Consider the following 26,954-nt stretch of genomic DNA (forward strand, 5'->3'; position numbering starts at 1 on the left):
GCGGATGCTCCACAGTGTCCCCAGCTGCCGTTCCAGCTCTGAAATCTGAGCTTCCAGGAGCTGCAGCTGGATGCACTTTCTGCACATATGCTGATCCCGGGCACTGGAAATGTCCCCGGCTTCCCATATGAAGCATGAGGAGCACACCACGGCTTTCAGTGCTCCTGCCATGACTTATCCCTTTAAATTAAACCTTTTAAATCAATTACTCAAGGGCTTTTCTCCCCTGATCCTTGTTACTCCAGAATATACAAATTATAAACCACAAAAAGACCTTAAACTATAAGAGATTAAAGTAGTAAATACTTACCCGACTTTACCCACTACTTACCAGTCATTCCTTTCCCTTGTAGCCTCTACTCTGCAGCAGGGCAAGACCACACTCTGAAGATTCATGAAGTTGGATAGCAAGGAAAAAATGCAAAGAGCACCTCGTCCCCTTTGTACCGAATTCCCACTGTGCACCAAATTGCCAATACCCACTCTGGCTGTGTTTCACTCAGGATGAGCTCTCTCCCCTATTCATGTGCAAGCAGTAACATATGTTACTGAGATGCCTAATGGCTGTTTCTCAGGAATTTATTAGTCTCGAGCTTTTTGGTTCTTATTGCTGCTTAATCAGTGGTCTTTAAAAGCCACCATCAAAAAGTAAGATTATATTTTTAACCTTACCATTATATGAAGCTGGAGCTAGCAGAAATTCTCTTCCCAGCTCTGCTGCATTACTGCAGCCTGCTGCCATCCTGTGTTTTGACCCCCTCATGTTCTCCTCCCCACCCATGCCTCCCAGAGGACTGTGTTGGCAAGGCAGCCAGCTCAAATTGGTCCTCTTCAAGAAGCAGCTTGCCCTCAACATAGCGATGTAATCTGAGTGTCAATTTGGGATGAGTCTTGGGCCTTTGTCTTCTATCATGGCCTACACACATTTCTGTCCCTCTGCTCATTCCTTTCTTCATTCAGTGCATTGGATGATAGACTGGTGAAATGTCAAAATGTATTATGAAGAAGCAGGAGACCAGTAAATCTCAGCTGGCATAATGAGATACATAAACAAAAACAGTCAGCTTTAATTTGTTTAAAAATAGGGCCTAATTGCTCCTATAATTCACTGTCCAAACAGTTCATCACTGGAGCTTCCATTGTTTAAGACACTTCCACAGGGTAAATCGACCTTGAAAGATCAAACAATATTTTTAAAATTGCTTTTAAAAATTGGATTTTTTAGCATAAATTTTAAGCATAATGACTAAATAGGATTTTAGTAGAAATAATGATGAACAGGATTGGCTAGAATTGCCAGTAGTTTTTCTGAGCTTCTTAATAATAGGAATTGGAAAGTATATCTAGATTACACCAAGGATAAGAATGGAAAAAGTCAGTTATAAATTAAGTTTATTTTACCAGTGATCTTTCCATTGGCCTCCATTGGCGGTTGCCAGCTAATGATGACAGCTCGAGGCTTTCCTTCTCTGCTGATAACAGTCAGATCCTTTGGGGCTGAAGTAGGAGCTATTATCCAAGTATAAAGCAGAGGAGAGGAAACAGAAAGCAATGTTAAGTGAACTGTGGGTTATTGGCTGAAAGTTTATAATGTTACTGAAAAGGCCATGTAGATGAGTCTTAATTCTAAGCAGGTCACTTCAAGCTTGAATCTGTAACAATGTTTTCCAAGCTGAACCCATCATGCAAGCCTGATAATGGATACCTTATTATTAACAGACGTGTTGACCCATGAAGTGAAGTTTACTCATGTACTGAATCATTCCTCTGTACTTGCTGAAGTGTTTTGATAATCTTTTTGTTAATTCATGCAAATCTTATCTGAACAAACAATGCTTCTGATGGGCATTGAGTTAGATTCTAGCATTGAAATGCCATCTTCATTCTTTGGTTGAAATTATAATATTCATACCTTTGTTGATAGCTTGCGAGGGGAATACAGTAGTAACATGGAGCTCCAACACACGGAGCTAAACTGTAGATGCAGTTGTGGAGAGGCACTGAGTCAAGGCCATACAATTGCCAAAATAAATCAATTTTCTCTGGTGCAGGATAAGGGTGTGGGTAGCAAGCATCTTGCACTTCCAACCTGGCTGGCTCAATTGTGAGGGTAGGTGTCTCCTAGCAACTTCCCTCCACCCCCACCCCCCACACCCCAACCTGCCTCTCACCAATATTTGTGGAGACTGGCCAGCTTCTGCATGGCTCATGGTTCAGAGCCCCTCAGAGGGATCGTGAACCATGAGTCTGGATTTGGGAATCCTTTCAAAGGTAAGCTCAAAAGGTCTTACCCATGCCCCCTCCAATACAACTCGTGGCAACTTATGCATCCCACCCACCCCCATGGTCCCCTAAAGCCCACATGTTAACACATACTCCCCACCACCCCAATGGCCCCTCATATCCTCTGTGCTAACTCATGCCAACGTATGACCAATTACCCAGTGTACACTATGTGCAGAAGCAGTCAGCCATATCATAACAATGCTTTTTGTGGAACTGCTTGGAAAAAAAAACCCATTCACAGATCTTCTTTTAAAAAAAAACTGCTGTACTTAAAACCCTATGAAAGTATCAATCAGACGGACCATTTTAAAGTATCAATATCTGAGGCTTTAGGCCCTTTGTGCTTAATCTTCTGCAAATAAACATTGGGACATTGACAAAAGAGATTACAAAAAGAACAACTTATTATAATTACTTAAAGATGTAAATCAAGCAAAGCCAACAGCTCTCTTCAGATGTCAAAAAAGAGCCCCTGCTAAGATAATCCTTTTATGAGTCTTAACTGTCATCTAAGCATACATAATGAGGACAGGCATAAGAACTATTTCAGTAGAATTGGATTGCTTTCAAATTTAATGCAGGGAAGTTGTTACTTTCATTTGGTCCTTCTCCAGACAACCCTGACTGAAATCTGAGAACTCAATGTGAAAGATTTTCTGAGCGTGATTCTAGGCTCGTATTTGAAAACTGTGGCCAGGATTTTTAGGATGGAGGGGTTTCCCTTCCCACCACCCAAAGAGTCAATGGCCAATGCATCACTGACAATACTGGCTTCCCCACAGCCGTTAATTGGCTAGAGGCAAGACTTCTGCACCTCAGTCAGGAGGAAGTCCTGCCTCATCCCAACAGTGCCAGAAGCTGCAGTGGACAAGACTGAAATTGCAAGCAGTCTCCAGAGTCTAGGACCCGGGAGTCCAAGGGCAGATAAGTGTGAAAATCTCAAGATGGGGAAGGAAGGCACGGGAAATATGGGTAGAGGGATGTGGGGGTGTTGGTGGAGAGACTGGGAGAAGGAGGGAGCACCACAGGGGCCAAACCTTGTGTTGGGGGTTCACCAGAAGTTGAAAAGAGGCAGTTGATGGAAGTTACCTCCACCACCATCCCTTCCCATCAGAGGCCTCAGCCAGGTCACCTTCTGATCTTACCGTGCCCCCCGCAACTGAATTCCTCTCACCAGTCTGAAAATTGAGGCTGGTCAGGAAATGGCCCTGAACTGGTCAGTAAGAGGGCTCTTAAGGGCTGCATTTATGGTGGCCCTGACTATTCCTCGCCCATCCCACCATAAAATTGCAGAGAGATTGGCTGGGTGGGAGCACAGTGGGAAGGCCATCTGAGAAATTTTACGGCTCTCCCTTACCCCCACCCCACCCCCGCCAAATCCACAACAACGCCTGCAAATCCGCCCATGAGGGAATGTAAAATTTTGCCCTATGTGACACTGTGACAACATCACCTACCCAAGAATATGACAAACAAAAAAGAAACATTTCAAAAGATTATTTGCAAAGAATGAAGAACTTAATGCCCACTAAAAGCTGCTATATGATCATTGCTGGTTAGTCTATTGAAAGATTTGGAATATATAAATAAGGGTAATGTTTTGTTAGCCACAGCATCATTTCTTAATTGACCGTTACAGAACAAATGTGACTTATAACAACTTAATACTGAAGTAAACGTAAAAATCTGGCAGTCTGACTGCATAGTTCTGATTCAATTTTGTTCTCAGTACGGATCAAGTGCCTGGAATTCTCCAGTGCAAATTGTGACTTCTAGAAAGAAAGCTCTTCACTGTTAGGTAAACATGTGACAAGATATAGCTACGTAATGAGTTTTTATGTTTTACATCCCTAATGACTTCTTATTGTTCACGTGATCAAGAAAGAGACCAGAACAACGCCTTTGAGGCTAGACTTTTCAGTAAGAGATTACACATCCATCCAGTCAAAAAGAGACATCAAGATTATCAAAATAGCCGGCTTTTTACAGTTTAGACGGTTTGCAATGACTCACCAGCTTCATAGGTTGTAGCATGTGCTGTCATACTCCATGTGCTTGACCTCCGCCCTTTGGTTATCATGATTGAGAACTCATACATGGTGTTGGGTTTGAGACTTGTGACAGTATGACTCAAGGCAGTTGCATCTACAGACTGAACAAAGACAAGACAGAAAGCAGTGGTAAGTTGCTGACTATAGATTGAAAAAGTGGAATATACTAAACAAAATTCAATTGGGCTACCTTAAAAGCAACTGTGCAATGAATTAAGGATGTGCAAAGGGCTGGGTTTCCCAAATTTGATTAAGCAAAGCAAATTGTTGCTTTAAATATTTATCTAAAATGCAATTATTCTGTATTCACTGTTCCAAGTGACAGTAAGGCCAATACTTTCCTTTAACACCAAGCTCGGTTTACTAGCTAATGAGCTCTCCTTGAGTTCTTCTCAGGAGGAACACTGTGACAACGCTTTCCAAACTGGATAGTATATATATATTTTTTGTTCTTATTTAATGAATTGATTAAAAATTGCTTTTAACAGTGAAGCTGCCCTACATAATTTATCTTCTTCCTCTATCCTCACTACGTTTAGATCAAGAATCATTGTGCCATCACCTGCTGTAATTGTTTAATTCCCAAGCTTTCAAATAATTTAAAGGTTTTTAAAACTTGCCTTCACCTAATCATTATTTCTCCATATTTTATCCTCTTCTTTTCAACGCTGGTGATGTATGCACCCTGGGCTTTGTCACTTGGGGGTTTACTTAATGACAGTAATTATATATACTAAAAACCTGAAACCATTATTAGCTATTCAGAGAATTTGACAATCTTACTGATGCTTGTCAATAATTAACCTGTTCAACTTCGATATCAAAAGATTGTAGGATTAAGAAGTTAAGTTTTCTTTTCTAAAAGTGAGTACTCTTACAATTGTGCTATACTAGATTAATCAATTTTAACTGTAATTAATTTACATTTTGATCCAAAAGCTAAGCAGAGCAGACTTGAATATAGTTTTATTCAGCACCTGCAAATTTAATGGAAAGATCCCTAAACAGGCATTAGGCCCTCATTAACATATTCATGAGCATGTTTTAGGGGGTCAACAGGACTCATGAATACTGCCTATCCTTATATGGGGTCAGGCATATTTAAGGTGCCCTTAGGCTTACCAGCAGTTTGATGGGCTGATAGGGTGGGCTGTCATAATTCAAAATCAGACCTTCTGTAAGAGAACTGATTTAACTGGGGCCACAGTTCCTTTCTTAGAATGTTCTAACCCATGAACCTGGCTTGGAAAACTCCATTGGGTCCCAATTCAGCTTTAAAATGCTCTATACCAAACTGGAATATAGTACCTCAGGGACTTAGTGAACATAACTAGAGGGAGTTCCAATGGGAGACCCCTTTTTAATAGATTTAGCTGTGAGACGCATACACAACCACTGTCTGTTCCTTGCCTCCTTGTGACTATACATTGTGGGTGGACATCCGGCATTAACAGGTCCTGCTCCATTTCCAGAGCTATTCACTCTCCCCTCCTAACAGCACTGTGGGTATACCAACACCACATGGACTGCAGCGGTTCAAGAAGGCAGCTCACCACCACCTTCTCAAGGGCAATTAGGGATGGGCTGTAAATGTTGGCCTAGCCAGTGATGCCCACATCTCATCAAAGACTAAAATAAAACTCTGCAGAACCATTGATGCCAATTGACTTTTTATGCTGGTTGTTAATACCTCAGCATAGTCCCATGATTGAAAGTGGAAATATACCTTTAGTTGTCTATTTATCTATAGTAGTACATGCCATAATACCCGAGGAGTGCACTTATCAACTGAGCCACCATGAGAAACCTTCCTCTTTCCTTCTGATATACATTTTTTGACAATGGAAACATTTTTCAATGACTGGTCAATGAGTTAAACAGTGTTAAAAAAAAATCAAGTTTAACTTCAAAGTGTAAATTTCAGATTATTCTTTAAAATAACTTTAAAAGAGGAAAGACATAGCTAGCTCATAAAGAAGTTTGAATTCGCAGTTACCTTGTACTTGGCATTGGCAGAATAGCTCGTCCTCCATCGAACAGTATAAATGCGTCCATCTGTTGTTAACTTCTGGTTTTTAGGTACAGAGTTATCTGCCCAGCTGACCCTGACAGAGTCGTGACTGACTGCAACTGCCTGGACACCTACAGGTGGTAGCATGGGGGTGGAGGCATCTGGGATTGAGGTAGGAAGATCACCAAACAAATGAAACAAATCAACATCTAAAGGGTCCATAGGGTCTGGGTCATGGCAGCAAACAAATCATGCATCGAATCATGGAGCAGAAAAATAAGGAAAACAGCAGCAATAAGTCAAGAAGTGAGAAATGCATAAAGATGGTGTGAAATGATATGAGAAAAATTATAAAAAAAATTCATGTTAATTCAATCAGGAAAGTCAATTTAAACAGGGATAAGCAAACATAAATAATCACGTCCCTTTATGGGGCAGTCTCATTAAATTAAGCTGAAGTTGTTGCTAGTTCTAATTTCTTGGCATTGTTTTGTTTTCTTTGTGTGTAGTGCATGATATCACACTTGGCAGAGTGCTGGGCTGTGAGTTTACATCTACGCTTTTTCACACTCCAAGTTGGTAGGATTGAAAAACAGGGGGTTCTGACAGGGACAAGAGGTGAGAAAACTCGGAGGGAACCAAGCTGTTATGTGTTTGTTTGCATATTAATAAATGCAATGAATCAGTTGGACTTTGGTTCACACCTTTAATTCTCCTTGCAGTGAGTTTCTGAACATGGTCAGAGGGCAATATGGAACAAAGGATTCCTCTTAGGGAACAAAAGAGGAACAAAGTGAAGGAATGGTTGAGTTATAACACTGTCTTTTATCTCTTGAAATGGCCATTGGAAAACATCAGTGCGGAAGGCCTGGCAGCACAATTTGGGATTGTGTGTGATACAGAGGGAAATTAGAAAGGGAAGAAAAAAAGTACAGCAAAAAGGGAGAAACTAAAATAAATTTTATAAAATGAAAAAGATCATAAGTTTATAAGGAATAGGAGCAAGAGTAGGATATTCGGCTGATCAAGCCTGCTCCCATCATTCAAGAAGATCATGGCAGATCTGATTGTGGTCTCAACTCCACTTTCCTGTCTGCCCCCCACCCCCCGCCCCCATAACCCTTGACTCTCTTGCCAAACAAAAATCTGTCTTAACTCAGCTTGAATATATTCAATGACCCATCCTCCAATGCTCTCTGTGGAAGAGAATTCCAAAGACTAATGACCCAAAAACATCACCTTATTGCCTTGTGTAGAACAGTGTTATTTTTAGGTAAATATTGAAAATTCCATAATTTAAATAACTATGGCAAATTGATTTATGTCCCCATTAGATCATTAATAGGGAATGAACACATTTTTTTTGCTTATTCCTTTCAATATATTTATGATTGATTAAAGAAAGTTTAAAAAATAGATTAAAGAAATACTTTAAGTAAATTTGAGAGTAATAATCCAAACCATTTCCACATTCTTTCTTTCACCAAGGCTGAAAAACATACTAAAGTGCTTTAAGCCCTGACTGCTGCTGGAAGCAGAATGGAGGCTATGGCTCTTTTTAGCAGACAACTATCCACAAACAATTCTAATAGCACTGTGACTTTCTATATTTTCTCAAACATTCAGATTAATCTTAGGCAATTCTTGGGAGCTTGCCTGATCTGAACTTTAACAACTGAGAAGATTTAATCAAGACCCAAATTTCTTACTCTGGGTAGTCTATACCACTTTCAAAGTAAAGAACTGCCTCAGAAAGCAGGCATTGTGTGAAGTGAACTATAGTGAAATAACGTTACACTAGAGTAATTACCAGGCTTGGTTGCCATCTCAGGTTTGACAAATGTATATTCTTACCAGTATTCCCAGGATGACAATTTAACTCTCAAAGGGATTTAGGATCAGTTTTTCCTTCCCATACAAAAGCTCGTTCTTAGTAGTGCAAGACTCGTTAAAGTGAAGCCCCAGAGGTCTCAAGATCAATTTTGCCCTTAATTCTACACACTGCACTTTAGACAAGTCTGACATAAAGTCACAGTCGAACAGTGCCTTAATTAACTCTTAGAAAGTTGTCTTTATCTCCTTTGAGGATTACTAGTAGTTTTGTCCATTACTAAAAAGGCACTGAGGGAACAGTGTTAGCCTATGAAGAAAGTATACGATTAAGATCTACAGCCTTCATCTGTAGAGCTAGGTGAAAGAGAGAAACCATGAGATTATAGACCTACTGTTGTGGGACGTTATTGGGATCTATAATTAAAGGAAAGTGACTGAGCACTTAGAGAAATTTGAGCTAATTAGAGACAGGCAACATGGATTTGCAAAGGGTCGGTCATGTCCAATGAGCTTAACTGAATTTTTCAGGAAGGAAAGTAGTTGGTAGTGGAATAACTATGGAAGTAGTTTGTATGGACTTCTATCAGGCATTTGCTAAGGTTCCACATAAGATGCCATTATTGAAGCTCATGGACCTATAGCCAAATTATTACCTTGGTTAGGAGAATGGATAGGCAGTAGAAGACAGAGAGATTAGCAGTAATGAGTATGTATTTGAATTGAAAGGAAGTGACTAGTGGCATCCCACAAGAACCTGTGCTTGGACCTGAACTATTTGCTATATTTATTAATTACTTAGAAAATGTAAGTTTGCCAATAACAGCAAGATTGGTGGCATAGGAAGTAGAGTAGAAAGGAGCAAAAATGAAAAAGAAAAATTAATATATGAAGTGCATTGTCAAAACTGTAGTAGATGAATTTTGACACAGTTAAGTGTGAGGTCATCCATTTTGAACCAAAAAGAAATAGATCCAAGTATTCCTTAACTTGTGAAAAGCTAGAAACAATGGAAATCCAAAGAGATTTAGGGGCCCACTTAGAGATCACTAAAATGAAGTAGTCAAGTATATATAAAAAAAAATCAAGAAGGCACATGGAATGTTAACATTTATGACCAAAGGGTTACAATATAAAGGGGAGGAAGCTTTGCTCCAAAACCCTGGTTAGGTTACACCTGGCATACTGCACACAGTTCTGGCAACCCTTAGAAAGGATATATTGTCCTTAAAAGGAGTTCAGGACAACTTCGCCAGAATGTTACCAGGGTTCCAAGGATTAGGTTATGAGGAGAGATTAAATAAAGGCACTCTGCAAAATATAGAAAGGTAATGAGTGATTTGACTGAGATTTTTCAGACTTTGAAAGGAATTGGTAGGGTACAGGTAAACTCTTTCTGCCAGTGGGGAGATTAAGGCAAGGGGACATAGCCTTAAAATTGGGAGAGAATTTAGGAAACAGTTCTTAATGCAAAGTTTGGCAGAAGTGTGGAACTCTCCCACATACAGCAGTAGATGCTAGCTCAACTGATAATTTCAAATCTGAGATCTACAGACTTTTGTTAGCCTGCAAGCACCTGGGGGACAGATTGATGGATCGGAAAATCACTGCTACGGAAGATTAAAAATTTAATGGGTTGTTTGAGCAGTCATAAAAGAATCAGCCCCTGTATATTCAATGAAGCAAACAGGAGTCTAATGAGGAGAGAAAAAGGGCAATGAATGACAGAAGGGAAAAATACAAAGCAGAAATTAAAAACAGGGAAACGTTGGATGGGAAAGACCCAACAAAACCCTGAACAAAGAAAGTGGGTTGGCTGAAAAGGTGCTTAACAGTGCTTGCTTATCTCAAGACTCAGGCAGTTCCATTCTGCCCAACCCACAATGCACTTTTATCACAATAGTTACAGATTGGGATAAGCAGACAAGCAGATATCAGAAAGGTAGGGAATTTCTTGAATGTGTGCAACATACTTTTCTGCAGTCAGCAAGGGGACAGTCATATTAGATTTAGTTGCAAGTCACAAGGCTACAGTCAACAAGGGAACAAGGCTACATTCAACAAGGGGACATGCCATATTAAATTTAGGAATGAGCCAGATTCAGTTAACAGTGCTTGAAGATTTATCTAATGTGAGCATAACATGATTGAGTTCAACTAGTGTTTGAAAGGGAGGAACGCAAAACAATTACTAAGGCATGGACTTTATGAGGTGACATGTTCCCCAACCCCTGACTTAAATGTCGGTCAGGAGCCCACCCACAAAAAAACTGGCTGCCCCACAGCCATTTTACACTTGACCGGGCATTAATTGGCTTAAGGTGAGATTTCTGCCCCCATCTGGGGAGGAAGTCCTGGCTTAGAGAATTGCTGGCCAATCGGATTTACCAACAGGATGCCAGTACGCAGAAAATAATTTCAAAGGAAGGTAGAAACAAATTAGGGGGAAAATTTGTTTGCAGAGCTCCACTTCGCTAGGCAGACCTACACCAACTTCTTGGTTTAGACAGTGTTGTGGGCCACTACCTGCACAGCCCATACAAGTTTCCTCATTGTTATCATTGAAGAAACCCACACAGGTTCCAGCCAGCAGCACAGTCTGTCCCCAGAGAATCGACATGGTCTGTGTAGCGCTGTTTGAAGTGGCAGTACGCAAATGAATTTTTTTCCCATTAACTACTTGTCACAGGTACGACTACAGGTATATGACAGCCATTTTGTGAGGAAGTGTTGAGCACCTGTGCATCAAGGGAATATCAAACAAGGGAACTTGAAAAACATGTTGCTAAAAATTGATGACCATATTTACATCTCCTAGGCCCATCTTTCATCTCTCTACTTGTCCCATTACCATCTCCTTTAGCCTGCATCATTATTGTCATCTCTTTTGCCACTTAATCTTCCTGCCTCCTACCCTATTGCAGACTTTCCCTTTACTTTTACCTCTCTTTCCACTTTTCCATGCATCTGTAGTTGGATTCCAATTGGCACACATCTCTAACTCTTTTCAAATTCTGATGAAAGTTGATTAGCCTGAAACATTGGGCTGGATTTTTGATCCAGGGTCGAGAACTTGTTCCACGTCCGGACTTCGCAAGGCATGTTTCAGACACTCCCATCCAGATTTTTAAAGAGCCAGGCTAATTAGTGGCAGGGACCAGGCTCGCCATCCATTTAAAGATGCTGAGTGAGCTCCCGTTGCTGGAGGACCAACAGGAGGCACTCCAGCTCTGACACAGTGGCAACCCCAGCCACCAAGGTGGGAACTGCTGATCCGTGAGGGAGAGACATGGAGGCACCCTCAGAAGCAAAGGTCAGCATTCTTCATATTTGGAAAGGGCAACCCTTCACGGGATGATCAGTGGTTGCAGCTATAGCCCAGCAACCATGACTGTTGTGGGTGGGGTTGACCCTTGTGGGATGAAACCCATTCCCCACTTTCCCAGTATGAGCCTGCCATAGTTGCCTGGCGATGGTCCAGGTGATGTCTTTTGCCGACTGAGGATCTCAGTTGGCACGGGGACAGGGTCTGTTGGCCCTAATTCCCCTCAATAGGCTATCTGGTGCTTATAGCCAGGTAGCTGTTCTGACTCTGACTGACTCATTGTCTCCAGGTTCAGGATCATGTTGCTGAACCCACACAGTGACTGGTGGTGCAAAGTAGCAGACCCAACCACCTCCAATCCCGATCCTGAGCTCTCTTCTAAAAATCCAAACCATTAACTCTTTTTACCCTCCACAGATGCCGCCTGACCTGCTAGTTAATTCCAGCATTTCCTGTTTTTATTTCAGATTCTGTATTGGTGTTTAATTCACTACAACTCCAGGAATTCCCATTTTGAAGAAGTTCTGCTTCTCTCTCTCTGATGGGATTTCTGTTTATCTTGTTTACCTTGTTCATCTTCTGGTGTTTTTTTAAAATTAATTCTCAGGAAGTGGGTGCCACTGACAAGAACAGCATTTGTTACCCATACCAAAAGGCCTTGAGAAGGAGGTGGTTTGCCTTCTTCATAAACTTGCAAATATAGTGATTTAGTACAACTGATTGGCTGGTTAGATCATTTCAGAGGCTAGTTACGAGGTAATTCCATCGCTGTGATTCTGACGTCACATATAAGTCAGGCTGGATAAGAATGGCAGATTTCCTTCCTAAGCCAAATAGGTTCTCATTTGTTCTTTTCCCTCCTCCCACTTTGCCTGTCTTGAAAACTTGTTACATCTTTAACTTGAAAAGTTAACTCGGTTCCTCTCTCCACAGAAGTTGCTTGACCTGCTGCATAGTTGAAGCACTTCCAGTTTACTCTGAGGGAATGACAGCTGAGTGATCAAAGAAATTAAAGCATTGAAGTACATGCAGAATGAGGGCACCCGATTAAAGGTTAAGAATGGAATAAAATGAAACAAATGAATTTATACTTATATAGTGCCTGTAGTGACCTCAAAGTATTTTACACCCAATTTTAACATTGAAGTGCAGTCCCTGCTGTCATGTAGGAAAGATAACAACCAATTTTCACAATGCAAGCTCTCACAAACAGCAATGTGACAATAACCAGATAATGTTTTTGATGATGTTTGATGTTTGAAGGATAAATATTTGGCAGGACAATGGGGAGATCTCTCCGGCTTTTCCTTGAATTTACGTCAACTTGAGAGAGGAGGTCTAACATCTCCCAAGAAATAGAATAAACAAAAGACAAGGAAATAAGACAAGGGTGAACATGGGAAGTAAGATTTAAAGAGGAACAGAAGAGAGAATTAGGAGTAAGATAGAGGTCATGAAGTGTGCCTACTCAAAAAAACTAACTTTAATATCTGAACTAAAACATGCAAAACCTTCCTATTGATTAATAAATGGTACAGGGAAGGACCAGTAAGTTGATCCTGAGAGTGAGAGACAGACAGAAAGGTTGGAAAACACAGATTCTTCTGCCTTGAAATGTGGTGGATAAAGAGGACCTTATATCACATACTACTTGGAATAGAGAGGTTAATCTTGAACACTATCTCAAGGAAATATGACTTTGGGTTGAGGGCTATCGATGTAAACTTCCAGAAGATCAATTCACACCCTATTTCAGGCAATGCTTCCTCACAAAGCAGAGATTAATGTCTGGAATGATCTTCCAGGGACTGTAGTGAGTCTTCCGATAATAAAGGAAATGATTTGATAGGGAGACCGTATGTATATGCAGAAGGATAGGCTAGAAGGGGTGAACACTTGCCCTTTGAAAATTATATTTGTGAACTGTGTAATAAACTAAAGCTTATCTAATGTTTGTCTAGAGCAAAAGATAATTCATTAGCAAATTGAATCTTCTATAGTTCCATTGAGGCTAAATTGTTATTCAAAATAAGTGTGGAATTCTTGTTGGAATTTGTGCTAATTCAGTTAGAGATAGCAATAGAAAGAGACAGAACAATTATCCATTCTTTGAACCCAGTGCTAATATTAAATACTTCCAGGTATACTGAGAATGAGCTTCAGTCAAGTAATCCTGATCATTTATTTCATCATGCTTTCACTGGTTGGCATTTCCACAAGAGATCTTTAAATTCTTTGAGGTCTGGATATTTTTTTCTTGATCCTGAAGCAGCAGAACATTTGATGTTTGAAGGATAAATATTTGGCAGGACAATGGCTTTTCTTTGAATTTACATCAACTTGAGAGAGCAGGTCTAACATTTTCCAAGAAATGGGATAATCAAAAGACAAAGGAAATAAGACAAGGGTGAATATGGGAAGTAAGATTTAAAGGGGAACAGAAGCAATATGCAATTAGTTCCTTAGAAATTTAGTAGCTCATAAAAGTAAGGTTTTGAGAAAATGTACAGCAAATAAAGGCAGAGGTATATGATTAAGTTTTGATGTGTATTTTATGTTTTATCTATCCCCTTCCAGCCATGAGCCTGCTTTCACCCTTTTCTCGTTTCCTCTGGCCCTATGCACACAGGCTCTTAAATGTTCAAAGTTTGCCAAAATATCTAAAATATTAAAATTCTATAGCAGAGGCCAAAAAAAGGATCACTGAACATTTCCCAATTCACATTAATTTGAGGAAATGCACAAGATCGTATGACACATTTCTGCACAACTAGGCCACGAAAATAATTTTGTATAATCAATACTGGCAGTGTGGATGTCTCATCTATTAATCCAAGAATAACCTACCTGACAATGCCCTGGTGGTGGCACTCTCATACAGAGGGACCCCCTGCCCTGCATTGTTAAAGGCCTTCAAAGAAATGACATAATGAGAGCTTGGCTCTGCAAAGGAAAGCACAGTATTAACTTCAGTGTTTCTCATTTTTCTTACTAATAACAAGATATTGCCCTAACTAAAGAGTCTGAAACTTTGGAGTGCAATATTTTTGGTGCTGAATTTTAAACAAGGTGTATGTCCTAATTCATCCCCACACAGTATGTATATAGTTTTTCAATATTTGATACAGAGCAGCAAACGAGTAGAAGTCATTTGTAAATTAATTCCAATTAATATAGGTTACTGCCAAATTTTACCAAACTATTGACTTTGCAGAATATGCTAGGAACTAGTGCTAATTACTTTATGATTTTGAAATATGTACTTACTCTGACCCAGATCTACTGCTACAAGACAGCTTATTATCCAAGTACCATAATATTCTAATGAAGCTATGGCTGTGCATAATTTGTACTCTTTTAGATTCCTTTCCACTGTAAGTTTTTTCTTTAATTTGTTTTCTGCCTAATCTCCTGAAGTCACTAACCTATGATAGACTAGGGAGGGGGAAATATCTACATATCTGCCTAGAAACCTCTGGTGTTTAGCCCAAGTGCAAAGATAGACAGTGATGATTGTCTTCGCAGTGAATTTGCAGTGATTTTTCCTGGTTTCCTGCTATAAATTCAGTAGAAGATTGGCATGAACCCAGGAGGAAGAGCCATTTATGTCATACGTCAAGGTGTCTCCCAAACTTCTGCCAAATTATGGTGGGGAGTTGGTGTAGCCCAGATATTCCAGATACTGATGTTGAAATGTGTGCATTTTCTAACATGAGTCACCTCCAACAAGTTACCAGTGGGAACCCTGACTGTTATTTCCCCCTCCTTGGCTAAAGGATGCTGAAACTAAATGTAGCTTTTCTACTTCCATCCAATTACTAAGGCTGAATGTTGCAAAGGGTAGCAGATTTAGTTGTTAAACCAGGTAGTACCAGAATGAACCTTTGTTTTCTATGTCACACAGATTGCATATTACTAAGAGGTGATTTTTAAAAATATATAAAAATACAGCATTTTAGGTGAGAAGAGCTGTGTCTGGGCTACCAAAGTCCAATTTCATAACGGCAGCATGTAAGAAACTCACATACTCTTGAGTGAATGAACAAACGCGGTGCTGTGTTGTCTTGAGGGTAAAGGAAATGTTGGTGTTTTGCCTTCTATCATATTCCCCTCAGTAGTGAAGTCAATACTTGAGTTATTTAATTTCCATGGCTCAAGGACTAACAAACAGCCATTCTGTAGAGGGACTTGGGTAAAAACTTTGGAATATTATTTTTTCTGTTTATTTACTTCGACTCTGATCTAGCTGCTTTCTTTCTTGTACTTAGAGGATAACATTAGTTTCCTCACCTCTATTCTCAAGTACAAGGAGCTTAGGGACTTATCAGGTTCTGAAATTGAGACTATTTATGTAGTTGCTGGAGCCACCTGCTCATCTCCTCTTACCCTTGGTCTTCCCGACCACTCTGTTACTCCAGATCCAACTCCATATCACTTATAGGTTCATCCTAAATCTCTCCAATCCTTCCCAAGCTATATTCTATCTCAGGGGTTGGCTCACATGCCAAATATGGCACACAAGATGATTTTCAGTGGCGGGCAGGATGATCATCCAGCCTGAGCAGCCAGGGCCGCAGACCTGACAGACCAGCTTAACAAAATTGAAACCAGAGATTTCTGATCCTTTTAAAGCTGATCTGTCAGTGTCAGTGGGCGCAATCATTCTAGAAGTGCACTAAGTGCAGTAGCAGGTGTGAAAAACAATGTTTTACCCGCCGGCCACAATGGAGGTTTTGTGTGCCATATCGTCCGCTTCCCTCCTCATTAATTATGCAGCCGCAGGAAACATTTCCTCTCACTGGAAGGCAGCCTCTGAATCACCCGCCATGCTGTTACCTCATCGTTTCCTCACTCCGAGTGCCATATCTAAACTGCAACCGTGCACACGGTTCTCAATGCTTGCAACCCAGGACTCAGTGAACTCAGTGAAGACATGGCCCTGAAAGCCAGGAAGAGTTTAGTGGAATGCCTTTTGGAGGCACGCCCTGATGTACTCCACCCCCGCACTAGCCACAGGAGGTCCAGCAATCTCACCACTCCGGCTTGGGAGACGGTGGCTGTGGTGGTCAGTGCCAATGCTGCACAGAAGAGGTTGGCCATCCAGTGCAGAAAGACAATGAATGATCTCATCCGTGCTGCCAGGGTGAGGCAGCCATCTCATCATTCTAAACTCACACACTCACAAGCCCATCACACATTCACTGGCATCTCACTCACTGCCAGCTCAAGGGACATCAACACACTCTCACACACACCTTCACATCTCCATCTGGCCTCATCTCCTCTGGAGACTGCCTCCTCAGCCCTCACCATCTTGAGGCCACATACACAGATCAACACATGATCCCATACACACCCTGGGATACCCCTCTTCCCCAGTACAGCCCTCGCCCTGCAGCCTCTTCCCTTGCCTGAGGCCACTTCTCCCTCTTCCCTCTAGCCCTGCAGCCACTGAAAAGCCTTATGGCTGTTCTGGAAGGTAAAGACCTGCCCGTGAGCTCCGCTAAAAGTGATGTGGTGCTGCCCACAAAGCCTGGCGCTGATGACTGTGAGTGATGCCCGAAGCAAGGTAGGCAAACAAACTTCGAAGTCCTGAGTGAAGTGCAGCTCACCAGGTGCATGTCGCCTATGTACAGTTGTGAAACACATGCACGAATGATGCGGTGTGGGGGGGATGATTCCGGTGAGCAGGGCTTATAATGAAATACTAAAGTATTGAAATTAGGTTCCTGACGTGCGGTGGCGGGAATTGCGGCATGCCATTGAAGGGCAGAGTGGGTGATCGCAAATTAGTTTTACGACGACGTGAAATGGATTTTTGCGAACTCCTGAAATTTTCCGCTCCTGCCTGCTATGATGCTGCAAACGGGAACAGGCAATTCCTTCCAGTGTCTCTTTCGCTGAGTTGCTGCGCTGCTGCTTCTGACCCTCGGGCAGCAGCATGGCTCGGAGTGCTTTTTTTTAAAAAGCTCGCCGGAAAGCCCAGGCTGCCCGAAGGTCAGCAGCAGTGCGGCAGCTGTCAGGAGAGAGGTCCCTGTTCAAAAATGTTAGAACCAATTAGATGCTGCATGTGTAGGAGGGAGGGCTGGAGGGCAGTGGGGGTTTTGGGAGAGAGATGGGGAGGAAGTGAGGGGTTCTGGGGGATGTGGGGTGAGGTGGGGAGGGAGGGGGGTTTTGGCGCTAGGAGTGTGGTGGAGGTGGGAAGGGGTATTGGGGGAAGGTTAGTGGGGAGCTTGGGGGATTGGAGGGAGGTTTTCTTTAATTTTATTTTGAGGTCATATTTATGCTAATATTAACATGCTGGGAATTGGGACTTGTTTTCCAGTTCTGGCACCATTATCAATCTGGCACCATTACCCAACAATGTACTTCAGTCTCAGCTGCAGAAAGATCACCCACTTCTGCACCATTTCCTTCCTATGGTAATTATATGTAGAGACCTTACAGACGTTGAAATGTGTTACTGGCATATGAAACCTTAAATTAGAGTGAATAAACGAAGACTCGGCACACCATTTCTTAAAGGTTGCTGACCCCCATTCTATCTCCTGCGCTCTTCATCCCTCCACCATCTACCAAACAGCCACTCAACTTCCTTTCCTTGACCTAGTGCTAATATCACCAGTAACTCCTTTTGCATTGTTTACCCCTCTGCTGTCATTACACCATCCTCAAAAAGGCCATTCTTGACCCTACCTAACTTCTCTAACTACTCTCCATATTTCACAGAATCACAGAGTTTTAATGACATAGGAGGCCATTTGGCCCATCGTGCATACACCGGCTTTCCAAATGAGCATTATGACATAGTGCCATTGCTCTGCCTTTTCCCCATACCCCTGCACATTGTTTCTATTCAAATAATCAACTAATGCCCTCTTGAATGCCTCTATTGAACCTGCCTCCACCACACTTTCAGACAGTGCATTCCAGAACCAAACCACTCGTTATGTGAAAAAGTTTTCTCATGTCACATTTGCTTCTTTTGCGAATCACTTTAAATCTGTGCCCTCTCACTCTTGATCCTTTTACAAGTGGGAACAGTTTCTCCCTATCTGCTCTGTCCAGCTCCTTCATGATTTTGAACATTTCTATCAAATCTCCTCTTAGCCTTCTCCTCTCCAAGGAGAACAGACCCAACCTCTCCAATCAATCCTCATAGCTGAAGTTTCTCATCCCTGGAACCATTCTTGTAAACCTTTTCTGCACTCTCTCCAGTGTGTTCACATCCTTCCTATAATATGATGTCCAGAACTGTACATAATATTCCAACTGAGGTCTAATTCAACATTACCTCCCTGCTCTTGTACTCTATGCCCCTGTTAATAAAACCCTGCATACTATATGCCTTATTAACTGCTCTCTCTGCCTATCCTACCATCTTCAATGATCTATGCACATATACATCCAAGTTTTTCTGCTCCTGCACCCACTTCAAAATTTCACCCCTTATTTTATATTATCTGTCCATGTTCTCCTACCAAAATGCATTACTTCACACTTCTCCGCACTGAACTTCATCTGCCACCTATCTGCCCACTCCACCAACTTGTCTATGTCCTCTTGAAGTTCCACACCATCCTCCTCACAGTTCACAACACTCCCAAACTTCATATCATCCACAAACTTTGAAATTGGCCCCTGCACACTAATATCTAGATCATTAATATAAATCAGGAAAAGCAAGGGTCCCAAAGCCGATCCTCTATTACAAACCTTCCTCCAGCCTGAAAAATATCCATTGACCATTTCTCTCTGCTTCCTCTTTTTCAGCCAATTTTGTATCCACGCTGCTACTGTCCCTTTTATTCCATGAGTAATAATTTTTCTCACAAGTCGGTTGTGTGGCACTGTGTCAAATGCCTTTTGAAAGTCCAGGTACACCACATCAACAGCATTACCCTCATCAACCTTTTCTGTGACCTCTTCAAAGAACTCCAGCAAGTTAGTTAAACACAAATTCCCCTTTAGAAATACATGCTGGCTCTTCCTTAACAACCCATATTTTTCCATGTGACTACTAATTCTCTACAGAATAATTGTTCTGAGAATCTTGCCCACCACTGAAGTTAAACTGATTGGTCTGTAATTGCTGGGCTTAGCCTTACAACCTTTTTTGAACAAGGGCATAATGTTTGCAATTCTCCAGTCCTCTGGCACCACCCCCAGGTATAGGGAAAACTGAAAGATTATGGCCAGTGCCTCCGAAAATTCTACTCTCACTTCCTTCAATATCCTTGGATGCATTTCATCTGGTCCCGGTGCCTTGTCAACTTTAAGTACCAACAGTCAATTCAACATTTCCTCCTGGTCAATTTTGAACCCTTCTAGTGGCAGAGTTTCCTCATCTGTCACCATGGCCTGGGTAGCATCTACCTCCTTGGTAAAGACAGATGCAAAATATTCATTTAATACCTCAGCCATGGCCACTTCATCCATGTGTAAATTCCCTTGTAGGTCCCTAATCGGCCCCACTCCTCCTTTTACCACCGTTTTACTATTTATATGTCTATAGAAGACATTGAGATTCCCTTTTATGTTGGCTGCCAGTCTTTTCTCATAATCCCTCTTTGCTTCTCTAATGTGCTTTTTCACCTCACCTCTGAACATTCTGTATTCCTCTTTGTTCTCAAATGTATTTTCTACCTGACACCTGTCATAAGTGCACTTTTTCTTCTTTATCTTAATTTCTATCTCCTTTTTCAACCAGGGAGCACTGGATTTGTTTGCCCTACTTTTCCCTTTCAATGGGATATACCTTGACTGTGCCCAAACCAGTTCTTTTTTGAAGGTAGCCCATTGTTTAGCTGCAGTTTTTCCTGCCAATCTTTTGTTCCATTCTACCTGGCCAAGCTCTATTGAAGTCGGCTCTTGTCCAGTTAATTATTTTTATTCTGGATTGACTAACGTCCTTTTCTATCATCACTCTAAAACGTACAATACAATGATCACTGTCTCTTAAATGTTCCCCCACTGACACTTGATTTAATTGGTCCACCTCATTTGCAAGAACCAGGTCTAACAGAGCAACATTTCCTGTTGGATTGGACACATACTGCTGCAGAAAATTCTCCTGAACATAATCTAGGAGCTTTTGCCCCTCTCCGCCCTTTACACTACCACTGTCCCAGTCTACATTCGGGTAATTAAAGTTACCCATTATAACTAATCTGTAATGCCTGTATCTCTGTAATTCCCTACAGATTTGTTCTTCTATGTCCTTCTCACTAGTTGGTGCCCTATAGACCACACTGAGCAATGTAATTGCATCCTTTTTGTTCCTTAGCTCTGGCCAAATTGATTTTATCCTTGAACCCTCTGGGATATCCTCTTTCTCCACCACTGCAATGCTCTCATTAACCAGTACCATCACCCCTCCTCCTTTCCTTCCTTTCTTACCACTTCTGAACACCTTGTACTGGGGAATATTTAACACCCAGTTCTGCCCTTCCTTGAGCCAGATCTCTGTTATCACCACATCATATTTCCACATGGCAATCTGCACCTGTAACTCTCCAATCTTATTTATTGTACTCCGTGCATTCACATACATGCATAGTAACCCTGATTTAGATTTTGTTACTTTCTCCCTCGCCCCGACTTTAACTATTAACTTGCTATTCTCCATACCAGTGCTATCTGTCCTTCCCAGTTTTTGACCTTTCTTTCCTTCAAAACTATCTGTTAATCTCCTCCAGTTCCAGGTTGAAGTCCCTTCAGGTTTGTGTCCTACCTACAGCACCATGCCTCACCTTGTCAATGTCATCAATAATATCATTTTATTATTTTAACCAGATCATTATTATCCCTCCTTCTCCTCCTTAAACTCTTTGCGAATGAATGCAATCAATCATTATTTACCACCTGTCCCCCATCAAAGCATTACCACTCTTATCAAATCCCTAGGATATCTAAAGAAGCATTTTTGAAGTGTAATCACTGTTCTTATGCAAAATCCTCAGCTAATTAGCACACAGCAAAATCTCACAAATAGAAAATGAGCTCAGCAACCAATTAATTTGTTTTAAGTGGAGTGAGTTCAGATGTGGTGGGATTTATTGTTATTTTCCGACAGTAAATGTCATGTGATAGATAATTAGCTGACTCAATCTGCAGTGACACAATGCTACATAGTTTGAGCTTGTATCACTGTAGATTAGATGAGATTTGTTTGTAGCATTCTAGCTTTTAATTTCATGGCTGCAAAAATATTTTCAGACCACAGATTCACTGTTAAAGATATGAGTGCTAGATGTCAAGTCTGTATTTCCATTTCTTCTCCGAAAGACTAGATTCAGATGATATTTACCTAGATTTTCAATGGAAAAATAGCGTTGCTTGCTGTCGACTTGCACAGTTTCAGCATAGGGACTGCCCACTCCATAACCAATGATGTAACCCCTGACCGCTATGTTTGGGTTTAAAGGTGGAGTCCAACTCATCACAATGCTTGTGGTCAGAGGCCTGACATGAAGAGAACTTGGCTGGTCAGGAACCTGGGATTCTGTGTTGAAGAAGAAATTCTTCTATTAATATATATAATTTTGAAATTCATTTTATAAAATGACTAAAAAGAAATACACGTTTAAAAAAAGTAAATTATTTTCATTTTACTTCTCATGCAGGTGTCTTAAGCACAAAGATATTTCATAATAATATCTACATTTTGTGCCTGATACCATTGAAATGCTTCAGTGTTTCATACAATGGATTACTTTTCAGCTAGGTTGACTATTAATGTGTACATAAATACACAGTTTCCCTGTGTCAGTAAAAATCCTCCAAACAGTAATGAGATAAACCATTTAGTCATTTTGTGATGTTGTTGGTTGAGGTAGGAATATTGGTCAGGTGACCAGGAAGAATTCCTGTTCTTCTTTAAATGCTCCCACTAGATCTTAAAAGGCATAGGAAGAAAGGATCTCAGCTTAATATCTTTAAGTTGATTTTCCAAATGAGGACTCCTGGCATGGTCCTGCCTGTAGGCAGCTCATACTGGAAAATCACAGGTGCACTTCCCACGACCCTGTGTCTTTAAATGATACTGCAGTGAAGACTTTGCTAACTACACAGTAAGACTGTTTACACAGTCCTAGTTAAACATATTATAAAGCTGGCAGGCTCTGAGGAATTGGCTGAGATGAGCTATGGCTTCAGATAGATTCACCATCGATTGACTAAATCTGAATTGCAATCATGTTTTACTGAAGCCACGGCTACTTGCCACTGGGGGTATGCAGCTTTTTATTCATTTTGTTCCTTTACAGTTTTAACTAGTTTCCCTTTTATGTTTGATTATAATAGATAGATATCTCTATAGACATGGCTTTTGCCGAAACATCTTAAACATTTCAGCTGACAAGACCCATTTCTGCAAAAGATTCCATGCTGTGGAAATTTCTAAGTTGGTTCTGTCTGCGCACACTAGGAAGGAATTATCCTTTTTGTTACATCTCACACAATTTCCAATGACCAATGTTTTCCTCAGAGTATGTTTTCTGCCCTAAGATACTGTCACTAAGTAACATGCCTCTTGTAACCAAGAAATTTGGAAGCAGCCTGCACTTAGCACTTTTTTTATTATACTCTAGTTGCTGCCATTAGCGGGTGTCAGGAAGAAGCCCTCTTCTGATTGCCCCCCATTCTTTTTTTTATTGGTAGGTACTTGACTTCTACAGTTGTCTCCATATTGTAGATGTTCAATGCTTAGGATATCTGCAGAGCAGGAGATCACACTTGATCGCACCAGCGCCTTGGTTCTCCATCACCATGCCTTCTTGCTGACCAGAAAATCTGGGTTTTACCATTGTGTTGGTTTTCTCACACACACACACGCATACACACACACGCATACACACACACGCATACACACACACGCATACACACACACACACACACACACACACACACTCACAGGATCTGTACTCACGTTATTTTTCCTATCAAATCAGGAATTCCTCTATTTATTTAACGCTATTGCAGTGAAGCTATAATGATGAAGCACAAATATATAAATGTACTGCTAGCGATACATTAAGAAAGAACACACGGATATAGATCTAATGTTGTGCTGCAAAATTTCTTTCTCTTCTTGTGCGGCCCTAATAGCAAAAGCTCATGATTAAATATTTGTGTTGTTCCATAACCTTCACAGGGCCTGGCAAAAGAAAATGCTGAATAGAAACAAAACAAATGGCAGATATGCTCAGCTGCAATGCAATGACAGCATATGTTATATACAACAAAACTGGCCCCTGATAAATTTATTAATCACTTATGGCTTCCATCTAGTGCTCCACAAGTTAACACATCCACCACTCAGCTTACATCCTTTGCATGAGGTATTCACTATTCAAATCCCCGCTAGGTTGATCTTCATACAAAATCATGATCTTTCACCACTGACCACCAAATTGCTGATGATTTATTGACCATCATTTTAATTGCCACGGTTCTATGCTGTAAGTGGTGTACTAAAGTTTTCTGAGAGGTTTCTTACCATCTAAATCATTCTCTGGTGTTTCCACTGTGAACCAGTCAGATGCTGGGCCTGTTCCATTCACAGTCATGGCAGCAACTTGAAAACTGTAATGCCCTCCTTTGTCCAGACCTGTCAATCAAATCAGAACAATGGTTAGCGCAAACTGTCATTAGAAGTTTGCCTTTTTTACATGATTCATGTGTCAGAAAAGAAGCACTATATAGGCAAACAAACCTTGTAGTCATTTGTTCTCCTTTGAATTAGAACTGAGACCTAACATCCAGTGCACATGTATGAATAGATATTGACTTTGTGTGATAGTGTAAAATGAGTGATAGTGAGTCAGCAGCTCAATTTACATCTCTGCTGATTTGTTTTACTGAAGTGAATGGAAATAAAATTAGCAATAGATGCAAAAAGACTGCCAATTCACTATCAGCTATTTTACACTATCACACAAAGTTGAGATCTAGCCTGTGGAAATCTGTCATTATTGGAGTTGATTATACATCACTGGAAGAGGTTTCCATTTTCACTATTGTGAAATGCTGCATTAAACCAGTTACAACTCTTCACTGGGAAAAGTCTGGTACTCAGAGCCCTGATAGATTTATTAGGATATACATACTGCACATGCAAGAATAGAAATTGCATGGATCCATTGCCAGCAAAGAACCTTGCAAGACATGAGTGTACTAGAAGACAAGAATACGAGAAGTAGGAACAGGAGTAGACCACACGCGCCCCCACCCGCACCACGCTCCCGCCCCACCCCCTGCCCCCCTGAGCCTGCTCCGCCATTCAACACGATTATGGCTGATCTTGGGCTTCAATTCCATTCTACTGCCCATTCCCCAGATTTCTTAATTCCGAGAGATCAAAAATCCATCTATCCCAGCCTTAAATGATGGACCATCCACAACTCTTCAGGGTAGAGAATTCCAAAGATTCACAACCCTTGGAGTGAAGAAAGTTTTCTCATCTCAGTCCTAAATGATCAGCCCCTTATCATGATGAGGAGGTAGGGCTACTGCATTATATCCCCAACTCTGCATACTGTAGTCATGTTTGGTGAGTGCACTAGCCATGGTGCCATATGGTTTTTATCTTATAGTGCTTGCTTGGCTCCGTTGATAGCAGTTGTCTTACTCAAGGACTTGCTGCACAATCTAGGATGACATTTCAGTGTATTATGAAAGCAGTGCTTCACTGTCAGAAATAATCCTTATACTGTTGGGTAATTTCTGCCCTTCTTAGAATAGATTTATTGGGTTCTATATTTTAGGTTACCTTTCTGCTAAGTACCAACTCCCTATGGCCTTGAGAGTATTCCTATTTGTCCAAATATAAAGGGAAACTTTCAGTAATGTGCTCAGGATAATGGTTAGGAATTTCCTTGGAGCTGCCCCTGGACCACTCGGTAACTGCTGAAAGTGAAGATAGAAGCCCTGTTTTCTATTGTAAATGGCTGGGGGGTGCGGTGGGGGACTGGATTTTACAGCCTCCTGTCAGGACTTTTTTTGGCAGGAGGGCAAATAAAATATGTCGGGTGCCCTGCCCACCTGCTTCTCGCCAAAACCTGACCTATTCCCCATAATATGGGGGGGTGGGTAAATTGCCCACTAGTCCGTCCACCCTTAGACCTATTAAGGCCAATAACCTCCCACATAAGTGGCAATTAAGGGCCTCAATTCATCTCCACTACCATAAAATGCTGGGCAGTGGCAGGTGGGTCAGACTGCGAAGGCCATTTTTGAAAGGGCTTATTTGAAAAGCAAGAAGGATGAAGTCTCATCAATTGGGGTGCCCTGCGCATATCAAGACCCTCCTCAGGGTGTCATCCACCCTGCTCCATCCCTCACTATCTGGTCTTCAAAACCTGGCCCCCCCATCTCTCTTGCCACCCACCCCCCACCCAAAGACTCTCCATTCCCTCTCCACCCTAAAACATCAGGACTTACATGCCATCGCTCTTCTTCCAGCACCTCCTTGCGGTCCCTGCAATGCCACTACTGATTTCAGGCACTGCTAGGACAGCTAGAGCTGCTGGCCAATCAGATAAGGCAAGGGTGGAGGGGATGAAGGCGTGGGTAAAGGGGTTGGATTGAAGCCTAAAGAAGTAAACACTTCTTTCTCTTGTAATTGCAGCATCTTCACAAAAGCAGTTTGTTCCCTTTGTTTCAGGGGGCAGGGAGTCCGGATGCAACTACCCACAGACTGGGCAGAAAGGCTGGCCTTCCTGGAGGGGGAAATTAACCTAAAATGTCCATTGGAAGTAGTTTCTTTCCCTTAAGGTGGAATTAGCATTAGCCATCACTGGTGTAGGTTCCAAGGGTGCGTCCATGTAAATTTAGCTGCCTCAATGGATTTTGCCATGAAGCAAAAATGCGGTAACATGCTTTTTGAGTGTTATGTAAAACCGAGCTCCTGTCTCTCTATTCTGGTGGTTCAAATGGATGTTAAACATACTATGGCCCATATGTTATACACAAACTTTTTGATACAATGAACAAGCTGCATATCCACTGCAGCAAAAGAGACATATTTGAGGTGAGGAAAAACTACATTAGTGAAGGAGATAACAATATTTATTTTCTTTTGCCTCAGGAAGATATGCAGCTGTCCAAAATATAATTATTTACTGAGGATCCAAGGCATAAAATGGAGGACAACACCGAGGTTGAAAAGAGTAGGAGAAAAAATTAGTCAAATCAAAAATTAATAATCAGCTGTCATCATGTTTGTGTTTTAAAAGCATGTAGATTGTAGGAAGAAGAATGAACTGGAGGAGTAAGTTTTGCCAATTTTGAGATCCTTTAGAAGACAATTTGATTTAAACACCTAGAGGATTAAGGGAAAAAGAGTAACAGAGTTTGTTGGATGATATAATTAACTCATAAAAGGAAATAAGATTCCTGTAAGACCTAGCAATTGCATTGTGAATCTCTCCTGTAGCAATGTTGTCCACAT

The 26,954-nt window shown here is 41.2% G+C and overlaps 1 protein-coding gene across 1 annotated transcript in view; it reads right to left on the minus strand.

Annotated features, from left to right (window-relative positions):
* dcc (DCC netrin 1 receptor) overlaps positions 1–26,954 on the minus strand; it is a gene marked incomplete at its 5' end in the record, with an annotated part of 933,706 nt that overhangs the window by 159,327 nt on the left and 747,425 nt on the right. The window contains 6 exons of the mRNA XM_041183487.1: positions 1,402–1,509; positions 4,300–4,438; positions 6,334–6,575; positions 14,351–14,446; positions 21,813–22,007; positions 24,003–24,113. Coding sequence (XP_041039421.1) covers positions 1,402–1,509; positions 4,300–4,438; positions 6,334–6,575; positions 14,351–14,446; positions 21,813–22,007; positions 24,003–24,113 — 891 coding nt within the window. The remainder of the gene's footprint in view (positions 1–1,401; positions 1,510–4,299; positions 4,439–6,333; positions 6,576–14,350; positions 14,447–21,812; positions 22,008–24,002; positions 24,114–26,954) is intronic.

The sequence above is a fragment of the Carcharodon carcharias genome, chromosome 1, assembly GCF_017639515.1.
Source record: "Carcharodon carcharias isolate sCarCar2 chromosome 1, sCarCar2.pri, whole genome shotgun sequence".
Classification (NCBI taxonomy): Eukaryota; Metazoa; Chordata; class Chondrichthyes; order Lamniformes; family Lamnidae; genus Carcharodon; species Carcharodon carcharias.